Genomic DNA, 14,505 nt, shown 5'->3' on the forward strand with positions numbered 1-14,505 from the left:
ATATAGGTTTTTATCATGAGTTCATTCCAGAAATGAACTCTGGTTTATATAGGTTTTATGAGGAGTTCATTCCAGAAATGAACTCTGGTTTATATAGGTTTATGTAGGTTTTTTTTCTTAATAATGAATTTTTTGTAGAATTTTAATGAAATAATGAAGTTCGTTCATATGTGATTTAATTTGGTTTTTATTAGGTTTTTATTTGTAAGAATGAACTTTGATGGTTCATCACACAGAATGAACTGCTACAACAAAATAAGTAAAAATTAACACGGAAGGGTATTTTTGTCTGTTTTATATATTCAAATAATTATGGACCAAACAGTAAAGACGTTTTCCAAAAGAACCAAACACACATGGGCCCACCTAAAAAAGGACCAAACGATATTTTTCCCTTTGGTTTGATCTTTATTTATTCAAAAATATTTAAAAATCCAAAACGTATCATTTCTTTTTTACTCCCTCCGTCCTCAATATATAGGCGGAGAAGTGAGTTTCTCTTAGAATAAGAAATTTTATTGATTTCCTACATTTCCATCCTCTTTCCTGTTTCGGTCTTTGTACAATTTCCAACATTAGAGACATTAACTTAATTATAATGATAACTACCTATAATAAATAAGGATAATATGTGGAAAAACCCATCTTGGAATTGAAAGTCCGCCTATCTAATGGGACTACAAATTTTTACAACTCCGCCCATATATTGGGGACGGAGGGAGTATTTTTTTTCTTCCTCACACGTGAGATACTCCCTCCGTATCATATATATAGGCGGAGGGACCCATTCTCTTAGATTAAGAAACCTTTTTGAATTTATAAATTTCTATGTTTTTTCCTGTTTTATCTTTAATTATATTCCCAATGTTAGAGATATATACTCAATTATGATGATTCTCAAGCAAATAAATAGGGATAACATAAGTAAAAAATGATTTTGAAATTTGGGCTCCACGTATATAGTGGCACAAGGAAAAATAAAAATTCTGCCTATATAGATACAGAGGGAGTATAATGATAGTTTTTTTTCGCTTCTCTATTTTCTCTCTACTAATTTGTAGTCCAAATTTTTGCAACCCTCGTAACCAGGGGTACGTTCCGGTCAAAATTATTCGTCCAAATCTCCCCATTTGATTTTCGGTTTTACTTTTACTTTTTATTTCTTATTTCAAATTTTCATTTAAAATTGGAAAAGAACAAATTGAGCTACACGCTCCTCCATTTAAAATTGGACAATTTTTTTTTTTAAAATTGCAGTTTTGAGTATAAAGTCGTTGTATAAGAGCTTCTCCAATGGTGAATGTGAATATTCCATATGTGGCATCACTTCTAAGATATTTTTTGAGTATAAAATCCTAAATATTAGGAAAAATCAAGTTTTATCTCTGATGTGATTTCAAAGTTGTTGTAGTAGTAGAGTTAAAAAGATTCGTTTCGGACTTGTGAAGGAAATGGAATTTTTAGATTTAAAAAAAAATATATATATACAAAAAATATTAACAATGGGCGAGAGGTACTGGGACTAAGGATTTGGCTGAATTCACTACACAGGGTTCATTCATATATTCTTTGACAATTTAAAACTCAATAAAATTAACATGGACTCTGATTTTGCCAAGATAGATTCTCAAAACATCGATTGTAAGTCCTAAGCATGATGTATCAAAACACCTAAGCTAAGCATACATCATCAAATTAAATAACAACCAATTAATTCAAATCATATTTCAATTTTAAATTAATGCAAAAGTCATAAAAAAGAATAAAATAAATTTACCCGTGTATGAAATTCACCCTCCTCCGTCGTCCCAGTGTTGGGTTTAGCTCATCATGATAAAAACACGCTCAAAATATTTATTTATTGCTCAAATGGTGTTTACAATGAAGAGAAGAAGAGAAAATGGTGTAAACAACTAATGTGCGACCCACAGGAAGCGTCACAAAAGAACGATAAAAGAGAAGTGCTATTGTCGCTGTGGTTCTAAGACCCACACCTACGACCCACGCCTGTGAGTCTGTTTCACTGTTGATAAACGACTGTCCCTGCGAGTCTGTTCTTCGTGTTCTTCATCATCAACAGGAGCAGAAACAGTGTTTCATCAACTCTTGATTTCTCTCTCCTGAGCTCTCCTATCGACCCCAAACTCTCGACCCCCTTTCTACTCAACCCCAACAACCTATTTATAGCCAACAGACCCATCGAATCTCGCTCATTCACTCCATATAATTCTCTTTAACTCGGCAGTAAAGAAAATATTTCTGGGAATATTTTCTTTCATGTTTCATCTTCTCACGCGTTTTCAAGCCTCCAAATTACCATATTTAACTCCTTCACGCTCCAACAGGCTGTGAGGGTCTTCCATGCACGCACAAAACACGTTGAATCTTCTCCAAATCACGTGAAACCCGTGATATACACTAACTGCCCTGTTTTCAACCCATGAATTGTTTAGCTGATTCTAGCCAATTCTGGTCGAACCAAACGCCCACAGTGTGTTTAATAGGCCATATCACAACTATCTACCAAAAATCAGCCATTGAATCTCCCTAGAACACGTTCAACAATTCGATCAAAAATCTGCAGAAGTGTTCTCCATTTTCCCGCCAAAAACAAAATTCAAATGGAGAAGATGACCTCCCCCTAATCCTGTACTGGGATGCGAATACCAGATGCCTTTTGGGGTGACCTGGGGTTATCCGGGAGGCAAAAGTCTAGGGCCGGTTGGTAAAAGCAAGGAGATTTTAACAAAAAAGTAAGAAACTTCACTCGTCTACTTTGATTACAAGAAATAGAAATATAATTGTTAGATTAAAGAATGAAAACGAGAATCCCACTACTGCTAGTTTTGGGAGTGATTTAGAGTTTGTTTCCTGCTATTGTTAGCGATGACGGCAATGCTAGACCCGTGACATGTTAAGAATATAAGTTTTGTTGTTAAACAACTTGGTTCCCTTAAAGCCCTTGGTATAGATTGGGTACGAGGGGGTTTTCTTCACTTAATATTTGGAGCAGTTTGTTCAAGCCTTATTGAGATCATTGATATGTTTTTTCTGCAAATTATTTAGACTCTAGGATCAATAGAACTTTCATTGCTTTTATTCCAAAGGAAAGTTGTCCTATTTCCATTAGAGTATATATGCCAACTTGTATTTATAACTTTACAATGGAAGTTATTACCAAATCATAGCCAAAAATTACACCTATTTTTGATAAAATTATTTATCCAAACCAACATGCTTTTGTAGCTGGTAGGTCTATCATTAATTGATTCGGTCGTGACTTACAGTGATAATCCATTCCTTCAAGCATAATAAGAGACTAAAGGGTGGATGGATCTAAAATTATACTTTGATAAATCCCATGATAGAGTCAGTTGGGCAATTAGTCTTATAAAAGAAATTTAATGGATCCTCTGTATCTTATCTGTCCATCCGAGCATCCATTTGGATAATTGGATGCATATGTCAAACTTGAACTCCATTATATATTGGATTGTATGCGGATGATGCTAACCATGCTCACCCCTAGTTATAAGGGGGGAAAGTCCAAGGAAAAATTGACTGGACCCATAATGGGCTCTGTTAGATCGATATTGGCTCCGTGTTAGACCATCCATAGATCCTAGGGGTGAGCAACATATGGGTATTTGGTATCACCCGCATCCAATCAGTCTAAATTGTGGATTTGAGATTTTCACCTACGTCTAAACCATTACCCGTCGTATTTGACACCTGCGGGTAAGCGGATGAGCGGATTGTATGCAGATGAACGGATTGTATGCGGATGAATTTGCGGATTCATAAAAAATATAAACGAAAACATATAACTTTCGAAGATGAGTAATATAACTCAATTTTAAAACTTTAGATTACTAAAATATTAGTAATTAACATAAAACATGAGTAACATAATGCCTTTCCAACAACCAAAATTATAATTTTTATTGACATGAGGGCCCCGATCAATCCAAAATTGATACTTTTTTAATATCTTTGAGGAACTTCAATGCATCTCCATAGGAAACTACATGTATTATCTACCCTACATATATTATCTACTAATTTTGTATAATACCTTCATATTCGTATAATACTACATTATCCTTAGGGTCGGGTGTCCAACGGATGGGTGATGTTCCACCCACGTCCAATCCGTGAAAATGATCGGTTTCGAAAATTCACCAACGTCCAATCCGCTAAGAAGTACATCGTGTATCCACCCGCAAAAATACGAATCGAATTGGATAAAATCCACGCATCTGGATGTTTTTGCTCACCCCTGATAGATCCTCCAAAAATAAATTGGATAACTTGAAGCAGAAATTGATCTGGGCCCAGAATGGGCTCTGTTACACCCTCGTTGATCTTTAAACTTTTGGGTTGGAGGAAGAAAACTCAAAAGAGAAAATTTGTGTAACCTCCCTTAAATTACTTGTCGTTTTATCGTCATCGTGCGAATAATTTGTTTTTTAAATTAATATCATCGTCTTTCTTCATGTTTGTAGCATAATTGTTTACTTTTCAACATACAACTCTGTGATGCAAAGATTACTGTTGATTTAGATATTCAAAAGCAGAGCAGGGCCTGAGGGTGTGCAGGAGGTGCGGGTGCACATGGCCTATCTCAAGACAAGGCCTTTTGTCAAGCGCACAAATTAAGCCCAGTTATCTCACTCATGTAAATTAGGCCACGTCTTCTTTTTATTCCTATTCTTCCTCTATTCAGTCGATCCGTTGGTAGAAAATTTCTTTAAAATCACCAAATATTTCTCAAACAAAACCTAACCAACCCAATCCCACTCTTAATCTTCTGTTCGGATAACAGATCGACCGATAAGACTAATCAATCACTCTGTTCGGATAACAGATCGACCGATAAGACTAATCAATCACTCTTATTCAGTGATGTAAGCTAACAATCAACACCCTCCTCCCTCCTCTTTCAAGGATTCAAGGTAATCTTTCTTTCTTTTTTTTTTATGAAAATGTAAGACTAGTAATGGAATTTTAATTTTGTTTCGTGTTGAATGTTCTCTTTGATTTAATTAGAAAGATTTAAGTGTTTAGTCATTAGTGATGTTTCAACTTGTTGTCTAATTCATGTAAATTTCACCTTAAATAGGTTTGAAATTTAATCAGGTTGTCTAGTTTTGTAGATATATATGATCTAGATATTGGGGCAATCTTGACACAGTCTCATTTTTCCCATTGTTATTCGAAATTGTCAGGAAAAAAAAAATGACCGTAAAAAGGCCCTGTAATTACGTTCGCACAGGGCCCTAATACACACATGATCGGCTCTGTTCAAAAGTTTGTCTCAAAATTACTGTTGATTTGGATATTCAAAAGTTGGAGGTTGAAAGGGTCTCCACCTATACCATATAACTGCTATACGATGCAAAGATTAAGCGGCCATGGAGACTTCAAAGACTTATTTAAGATATAAAAATGTTGAAGACCGTTTACAAGAATTGTGTTTAATCACAAATATAGAGAAGTAAATAGAGCTGCGGATTGTCTTGCAGAACTGACAACCAAGCTCTCGAAGATCAATGGCCACATACTGCACCTGAAGTAATAACTACTATTCATAATGAGGATATATATCTGTGGTAGAGCGACAACATGTTTAGTTGGGAACTGGTGCGTTAGTTTGCTAACTGCATCTACCATATCAACAAAAAAAGAAAAAAAGGGTCATGCTAAACTGGATGTCGTGATGGTCATATATAATAAGTGATGACAATTTAATTTTCATCGTAAAATGAAAATTTGATAGTATATGGTTTCCAGAAACAAAAATAATATTACTCTATGCACATTTTTTGGATTATATCGCAGTGATCAGACTTTATTCGTGAAAAGTTACGCGTAATATTTGATATGAAAGGTCTTGAGTGAGTCCCGCCTTCTTTCTCTGACGGTATGATTTTTGGAAAAATTCCTTGGTCACGCTAGCATTATTAGTGGCCCGAAGAAGCATTCATTTCCCTTGTGTTATATGCCCATGGTCCGCTACTCCGCTGTACAGAATTTATAGGAATAAGCTAATTCAGCATCATCTTGATTCTGTACATATTCAAACGATTCCATTTTTAAATTCTAGATAGAAAATGTCGACGAATGTGAGCCAGTTAAGAGGAGTTAGCTAGGGACACATGAACCTCTTTTTCTTTCTTTTTTATAGGAAGCCCCTAAGACAGATTACATAGTTTGAGAACTATTGCTGGCTAGCAGACTGCCAATTCTCTCCAGATCCAAAATCTGGATTAATAGTTACAATACCTACAGGACTGGTAAATTATCTGAAAGTAACATAAAAAGGCCAGTTATAGAGTTTTGGTCCCAACTCCTATTTGTATTGCAGGTTAACTGCCAGTTGATTTTCCCTTTCATTGATTGTGCTGCAGGACAATCAATGAAAGGGATAGCTAGAGTTTTGATTGTGCTCCAGTTTGTACTCAGCATAGCTAGAGTTTTGGTCCAATTCCTATGTGCTCCAGGACACATGAACCTCAAAAGACGGATCACCAAAAGAGACACCAGCTTGGCAAAAAAAAATATATTATCCTTTAAAGCACATTAATTTCCTCTTGGGTTCTTAAAGGTCTACCTAACAGAACCAAGGCATTCATAATGTCTAATGAGGTGTACGGGGTATGCCATGCTGGGAGCAAATGGCGCATGAATATAATAAAAGTTGTCTATTTTGCTTTAAATGGCCTAGCCCTACGGTGTATGGGCAACTTGAGATCATGCAATTAATAGGCCTTAGAAAATCCTATATTTGCCAATTGTGACGATTGGACCTGCAAAATCCTTCACTACCACTGCAATATCTTGTTGTTTTTTCTGAATAATATGAAATCTGAAAAAAGCTTTAGGGATGACGTTGTTTATTGTAATTCCATAGAAGATGATGAAGATGAAGATGTTTGTAGGATATGTACAAATCCAGGTGATTCTGAAAACCCTCTAAGATACCCATGTGCTTGTAGTGGAAGTATTAAATTTGTACATCAAGATTGTCTTCTTCGGTGGCTTAAGTACAGCAATGCTCGTCGGTGTGAGGTACGACATAAAGTTTTAACGGAACGCTTATGCGCGCTGTTTATATCTAGCTAGCTAGCTATACATGTTGCTGCATTAACTTCTTTGATGTTAATCACATGATATGCAGGTCTGCAGATATCCCTTCTCTTTCTCTCCTGTTTTCGCTGTCAGAGAAGATGAAGATCCTGTTCCTTTTGACGACCTTGTCGGCATGCAATTAGGACCCGTTGTTCATATTGTTAAATTTGCTTTCGCTGTGAGTCTCATTACTTTGTTGCATATTCAGTCTAGTTTTTGTTGTACACTAAAATGAAAGCAATAAGTGTGATCTCTGTTTGTGCAGGTCCTAGCAAGCAATGTGAACATCCTCGGTGCAGTGATCATTCTACCCTTTTCAATAGGACGCATCATTCTCCATTTCATGTGTCGGTGTTCCGCTGCCACTACTGCAGCTCCCATGTTTTGGATGTTCTCCATAGCTGGTTTGTCTGTTTTCGCAAGTTCATCTTCTCAAACAGGAGGTGAGGATGGTATGCGTTCTCAATGCTGTGTTGGAAAACCACTAGTAGATTCTAGTTCACGGCCATCTGATGCTATTGTTCTTGCAACTGGATACATGTTTCTTGTTTCTATGGTGTTTTTCTATCTTGGTATCGTTGCTATGTTAAGCTACGTTAAAGGGCAGGCTGTGATCACGGGGAAACTTTACGGCATCAATTATATAGCAAATACCATTACATCCCTTGTCAGACAGTATGTGAAGACAATGATGTACTTCGTCATGAGCATGGTTAGGGTTGCATTCCTTCTTGTCGTTGAGCTTGGGGGTTTTCCTTTGATATGCGGGTGGTGGCTGGATGCTTGCACTTTTAGGATGCTTGGGAAGACATTGTCGCTTTTGGCGGAGTTCTCTTCATTGACGAGCTCCTTGATACATTGGATTGTAGGAATTATTTACTTGCTACAGATCGGTGTTTACGCTTTTGGAATATGCGACGCAGGGGCACAAAAATTAGTGACACTGAAGTGCATTCACTTGTTTGTAAATTATTGATGCTTTGATTGATGAACAGTGTTGAATCAAGATGTACGTACCCTACATATTTAGCATAACTGCTCTGTCTTTCCAGGTCCACATGATCAGTCTACTTCATGCTTACTGCATTTAGTAAGAGCACGTCTCCAAAAACAAGATTATCCACTCATAAGTCTACCTAACTACACAATTAAGTAAATCCGGTTTAGTCATTGAATCAAACCTAGGAGAGATTTAAACAAAAAGCAAGAGCAGTCGTGAAAGCTACTTTCTGAAACACAAACTAAAACAACTTTTTACGGCTGCTACAAGAAATTACCAATTTTCACGGAAGTTACTGGCCTAAGAAAAACCACTTCAATCATCTAAAATCTGGTAACACCTAGTAGTAGCCATGCAATTTTGAGTCTTGAAGATGTGTAGGTGCATTACAACCCTATAATTTATTGGTCCAAGTCTATGTTTTAAAAGGCGAGCGCCTTTGGGTGCCAAAGACACACTAAGCGCAGGCCCCATTTCTGTAATTTCCAACTTTTTCTCGGCGCTAGGTTTGGCGTCTCACCTTGTCTGGCGCCTAGTACAACATAGGATAACAACGCTGTATGGTCGTTAGTATCCTCTTTAACATCCGTTTCTTGGAAGAAAAAAATCAACTTTTTTTCAAACGTTGCATATGGTCAAGGAAAGGCTATATAACTAAAGAGCCCCATCTCCATAGAATAGATCACGATCATGGTGTTGGTATGGTGATGGCCATATATAATTTAATTTTCATCACCGATAAAAAGAAGAAGAAATAAGCATATTGTTATCCTACACACATTCCTGGGTCCTGCCGGAGTGCCCATGGTCCACTGTGCCGTGCGCCCTGAAAAGCATTCAATTCCCTTCTATTAATTTACGAAAATGTTTGATGACAGTGATTTTGGTGTGAGGAAAAAAAGGTGGTGGATCCCACCTCTGCAAATCTTTCCCGGACTGTTCTAATAGTCCTTGAATTTCTTCACGGTACACATCGCGGTACACATATTCGGTGTGTGTTGATTAATTTATGCCCATGGTCACACTGTACACTACAGAGTTTATGTTTTTCTTTGAAGCTCAAAGCCGGTTCTAGGCCGAGTCTGTGAAGTAAAAGAATGGGATGATTACGACTGAAAACCGTGGTGTAAAATGGTCACACTGTACACTACAGAGTTTATGTTTATCTTTGAAGCTTATGGCTTATTTTACGGTTTATGGTGTAAATTTTAAGTTGCCGTACCAAATGTACACATATTTAGTTCGGGAATGATTTGTGTACCGAGGGTTTTCTCCCCATACACATCAAGTTAGAGATAATATTGTTATCGTTGAAGGTAAAATCTCTGCTTTGATCCTTAAACCAAGAAATGGAGTTTCTATAGCTCGATGGAGACTCTACTACGTCTGGCTTAGTGATATATTTGTCACTTAGCCAGTCATCTGACTATGGGTTTAATCACAGTTATGACGTTTATAGCTTAATCTAAAGGGGTTTTCTTCCTTGGCAATGGAGTTCTAATTATCGTTTACAAATCAATGATATACTAACCCTTGGTTTATGTCTTTTTAGACTGTTGTGTGATAGGCCTAAATGTAGTTTTGTTTGTACTTGTATGCTATGATCAGTTTAGAACCCATCGGGAAGAATCTAGAAGGGTATTATTTTTTACAGGACTATTATTAAGTCAAGAGCTTGGTGGAAATGAAAGACATAGGAATCTCTATTTTAGAAAATTGAGATTATAAAGAGGTGTTTCTTTGCCTTTGGATGATATATTGCTTGATAGTGTACGACCCTATAGATGACTAACTATTGTAGGTGTATGATGTTGTCATCCTAAAAATGATATAAGTAATTGATATGGTTCTTTTTATGGAGTAATTTTGCACTAATGCTATGAGGCTCCCAAATGTCTAAGCAAAACAGTAGTGTGTGATGTCAACAATAGGTACTACGGGAATCATATTCATCCACTTAAGTTTCCCTCTTTAGTGCCTTGTTTGAATTGTGGCTGTTATTAAACTTGGGTACTTTCAAATCTTTGGCTGCTGATTTTGAATTAGTCTGTGAGGTGAAGACCAGGAAGAGTGAGTATAATCTGACAATTTGTATTAAAGGATGATAATAAGGCGTTTAGACGTTAATTATTGATGGTGTGTTTTGAAGATTTTGATAATGCCATGTGAAGCGGAATAGTGTTATACTTGATGCCGTGGTTGGCCCGACTTCCATGAGTGTAATGCGATGACCGAGGGAACGCATAGTAATCCATGGAGCTATCGTAATTGGAAGGTCGATGCAAACACTTAGCTTTCTGACACACCCTTGGTTAATTAAGTTGACTGATACGGTATTAGTTGTGACCTGCGTTACGGTTGTTTACGGTGCATAATTAGCTAGTAATGAAGCATCTAGAATTAATAAGGAGTGTCCAAAAGTGGGTACCAGTTAAGGGGGTAATTTGGCATCGTGTTTTTGTTTTCCCTGTTGAGCTTAATTATACAAATTCTTTATTGACTTCTTTAACACGAGACTCTTATTTTATTTTTGAATAAATTCTTAGCATTTATTTTGAAGACCGTGTTGAAAATATTTTTTTTATAGATTTGTTAAACCTTACTACTTGTATCAGTTTTATTAAATAAAGTTCATTTATTTTTTGATTGTTATTAATGTGTTCCATACGACAATTTGATGGTTTTTAGTGTGTAGAATGGTCCATGTATAAGCCACACTTTGAATTTTAGGGGGGTCGACCTAGAATTCGAAATGGGATGTTACATTTTTATAGGGTTGTCTAAATTCAATACCAATCCTATGGAGATTTTTGTAATTAATCAAATAATGCTTACTCTTCGTTCTTGATTGACCAACTGCCTTCACATCATGCATATTTTGCGTACTTGATTCACCAATGACGTTCAAAACATGCTTTTTTGTTCTTGTTCTTAATTCACAAACAGTCTCGTCGTACTTTTTCTTCCTACAACAACTAAATCATATTTCATTATAGTGACTTTTTAACCTACGAGGTTCATCCAGTGATAGCACATGATAAAACCAGTTTGATTTGGCAATATCATGATGTACATAGATTTTATATGATGGAACACATGATGGAATCAGTTTCATCCAGTAATAAATGATGAGAATATTCCATCATGTGTCGCCACTGGATGCCATAATTATTTTGGAGAATTTTGCTTAACATGGATGATTTTATATGATGGAAAATACAAGATAAAACCATGTTTCATCCTTATTCATCCATTGGAAACGCGTGATGAAACTCATCTGAAAATAATACAAGACGAAACCAGTTTCATTCTGTGGCTAACACATGATAAAACCAGGAAATGCATTAGTGTACACAAAGATGAAAAAATTTAACAAAATGTAATCGTGTGTGTTCTTAATATCGTATCAAGTTCAATACCAAGATCTAAACAATTTCAAGAAAATAATCTAGTATATTATACAAATGGATCAAAAGAAAAAAGAACTTAGTGTTTAATCAAAGGAAACAAATTAGGTATAGAATTAGAAATCTTACTTATCTCGCATAATTGATGGAAGAGAAAGCCTAAATTCTTTGTATTTTCAATCAATCTGAGAAATCTTAATTTAATTAGGACATTTGAAGAAAAAAACTGTTAATATTAATGGTAATGTCGTTGGTGGCGGTGGTGGTATCGATGATGACGGCGTTGTTGTTTATGGTGGTGGAGAAACAATGAAAAATATAACGTTGTCGATGGTGTTGTCGGTGTTTTTAGTGGTGGACATGATATCCCCGGAGAAGATGCTTTGTCGTTGGAGAAGAACAAGTTTTTGAAGATATGTTACAGAAAAGGGGCATATTAGTCAGTTTCATGTTTAACTCTTCTTTGTCCCTTTCACCCAGTCATTAGTTTCTGTCCATTTAACCCAGTCATTAGTTTACTCGTCTACCACAACCAGAAATGTTAAATCTCTGAGCATTGGACCTAATTTCTCAACTAAATTTTTTTCCGTAATTTTTTCTTTTTCCCTAAGAATTTAGGAAAAAATCTGAAACCGACTAAAAAACCAAAACCGACTCGGACAGATTTGAAACCAAACCGGACATCGAACAGTTTTATTTAGGGCTGCACATGGGCGGGTATGGGCGGGTATAAGCTAAAACCAACCTCGCACCCACAGACTGCGTTTTTTTTTTCATAACCAACCCCGCACCCACAAACAGCGGGCGGGTTTTGTTAACCGCCCGCTACGGGTTGGGCGGGTATGGGTTTAAACGGGTTTAAACCCGCTTTATATTCAAGTATTTAGAGTAACTTCTATTCTCCTTGATTAAGTGAGAAAAAAACCAAAACCCCCAAAATATTCATATCTAAGAAGTTCACAGATGAAGATTAAGTGTTGAATCTGTTGATTTTTCGATTGTTGTCGATTTCTGGTGAAGATTCGAAGTTGTTGTTGTCGATTTCTGGTGAAGATTTCTGGTAATTGTCGTTCGTAGGTGAAGAAGGAGAACTGAGGAGGAAGAAGAGGAGAGGCCGAACAGAGAGAAGAGTGTAGAAAGTGAATGAGGGTTATCAATTATCCTATCTACCAGTATTAGGGTTTCATAATGGACGAGTAGGATTAGTTTTATCTAATGGTATATAATCTGCGGGTTTTTTGGGCGGGTATGGGCGGGTATTAGCTTAAACCAACCTCGCATCCACAGACAGCGGGTTTTTTTTTTCATAACCAACCCCGCACCCACAACGGGCGGGTATGGATTAAAAACCCACGGACTTAACGGGTACGGGTGGGTTTGGGTATCGTGGGCGGGTCTTGTGCAGCCCTAGTTTTATTACAGTTTTGAATTTTTAAACCGGGCTACCTACGGTTAGCTCTACAATTTTACCTGAAAACCGGACGATCCACCGCTATACAACCCTAATTATCTTTTTTTTTTCTTCTTCTTCAAATCTAAAAGAGAAACTCATAAATTATAACCAGCGAATTCGACTAGCCTTTTGCTCGATCAAAATTTTATCTATAAATTTCTTAGGATTTCTAGAATGTGATCCCACAAAAATGATGCCAAAAATATTTATGATAAAAGAGATAGCTTTTCTTTACATAAAGTTACTTTTCTTTTCTTTTTTACCAAAGAGATAACGTTATTTTATTACACAACATGTCTTTACTATACATTTTAGTACTAGGAAACAATGACCAACAAAGACTTTGGATTTCCATTTTCCAAATCATAATCACGAAAAAATCCTCAAAATGAAACTATAAATACACTACCTATGATCTATAAATTCATCAACTAAAACCAACAGCAAGAAGAAACAAACATTGTACTGAAGTTCTATAGCTTTTGCGAGTTCTCTAAACTTCTTATTCTGCAAGTATGGCTATAGTCCCTGTTTCGGCTAGAAGGATATTCCGTGGCGACGGAGACGACAATGGTTCGGCAAGTAAGAAGCTAGTACTTTTTTTGTTATATATTTGAAAACATACGTTGTTTTATTTTATTTTCATTAGTGCATAAGTGTGACGAGAAGTGTATTAATTTCTATCCATATGACTAACTATCCATTTTTGAACTTATTATAGTCTTTCCAGAAAAACCCTGATGTTTACGCTCGATGGGGTTCACATCTGGCTGGTTTAAATTGATGGATCTCGGTTGGCCAGAAATAAGTGTGGATTTGATGAGTTAATATGAATATTTGCGTGTGTGCTTAAGTTGGTTCGTCCTATGTATCCTCGTACATGTATGTGGTAGTTTGGTATGTAGTGTTGTACCTTTCCTCATGCAATAAATAAACGGGATACTAGTCATATTACTATTTCTCATGCTGCCATTTTCTATCGGATTATTTAACTTTAGGTACCATCAAATGTCCACCACTTAGCTTTGTTACACCAACATTTCAAATATTAAGGACTGGTATCTTGACCCGTTAAAAATTGTCATATCAAACCATTGACCTGACTGAGTTACTATTTCTGTAAGATAACCTATGTTATTACATTAGTAGCCTTAGAATAATATATTAGAGTTAGTTTGGTCCAGTTGATCCAGTCAACTGTCTATTTGGTCCTTTTAAAAAATATATTTTGTTGTTTGGTCCAAAAAAATTATTGTTTAGTTCTAGGGTGGACAATACCCATGCGGGATGATGTCATCAATGATGTCACAGTCCTTCGATGGTCGCAAAAATACTCTTTTTTTCTCTTTTTTCTCTCTCTTAATAAAAAATAATAAAAAAACTTAAAACTTAACTATCTTTTGAACTATATGTCCAAAAATGATAAGTTTTATGTATTCGGAAAGCCCTCGACGATATCTTTCCAACGAGTACCATTGTCGCTATGTTTCAGATCTTTTAATTTTTGCCTTATT

The 14,505-nt window shown here is 36.2% G+C and overlaps 1 protein-coding gene and 1 long non-coding RNA gene across 5 annotated transcripts; both read left to right on the forward strand.

The window, feature by feature from the left end:
• Positions 1-4,728: 4,728 nt before the first annotated feature.
• On the forward strand, positions 4,729-8,188 carry LOC113345125 (probable E3 ubiquitin ligase SUD1). Of its 4 annotated transcripts, none has more exons than XM_026588959.1 (4): positions 4,729-4,955; positions 6,914-7,071; positions 7,181-7,309; positions 7,397-8,188. In XM_026588959.1, exons 3-4 carry the CDS (start codon positions 7,265-7,267, stop codon positions 8,105-8,107), a joined length of 756 nt encoding a protein of 251 aa, XP_026444744.1. In that variant the 5' UTR covers positions 4,729-4,955; positions 6,914-7,071; positions 7,181-7,264; the 3' UTR covers positions 8,108-8,188. The 4 variants fall into 4 exon arrangements, with proteins under 4 accessions (XP_026444744.1, XP_026444745.1, XP_026444746.1 ...); XM_026588960.1 differs by having other exon boundaries at positions 6,917-7,071; XM_026588961.1 differs by having other exon boundaries at positions 6,942-7,071.
• Positions 8,189-13,354: 5,166 nt separating this feature from the next.
• On the forward strand, positions 13,355-13,955 carry LOC113345138. Its single transcript, XR_003358019.1, has 2 exons — positions 13,355-13,573; positions 13,713-13,955. It is a non-coding gene; the product is annotated as an uncharacterized LOC113345138 (long non-coding RNA).
• Positions 13,956-14,505: the final 550 nt, after the last annotated feature.

This window comes from Papaver somniferum, unplaced genomic scaffold (assembly GCF_003573695.1).
Source record: "Papaver somniferum cultivar HN1 unplaced genomic scaffold, ASM357369v1 unplaced-scaffold_81, whole genome shotgun sequence".
Lineage (NCBI taxonomy): Eukaryota > Viridiplantae > Streptophyta > Magnoliopsida > Ranunculales > Papaveraceae > Papaver > Papaver somniferum.

What these genes read in the sequence shown, in the direction of transcription:
- LOC113345125 (XM_026588959.1), top strand. Translation starts at nt 7,265, where the DNA reads ATGCAATTAGGACCCGTTGTTCATATTGTTAAATTTGCTTTCGCT. An exon ending in TTGTTAAATTTGCTTTCGCT is followed by an intron (nt 7,310 to 7,396) that starts GTGAGTCTCATT and finishes CTGTTTGTGCAG; the next exon opens with GTCCTAGCAAGCAATGTGAA.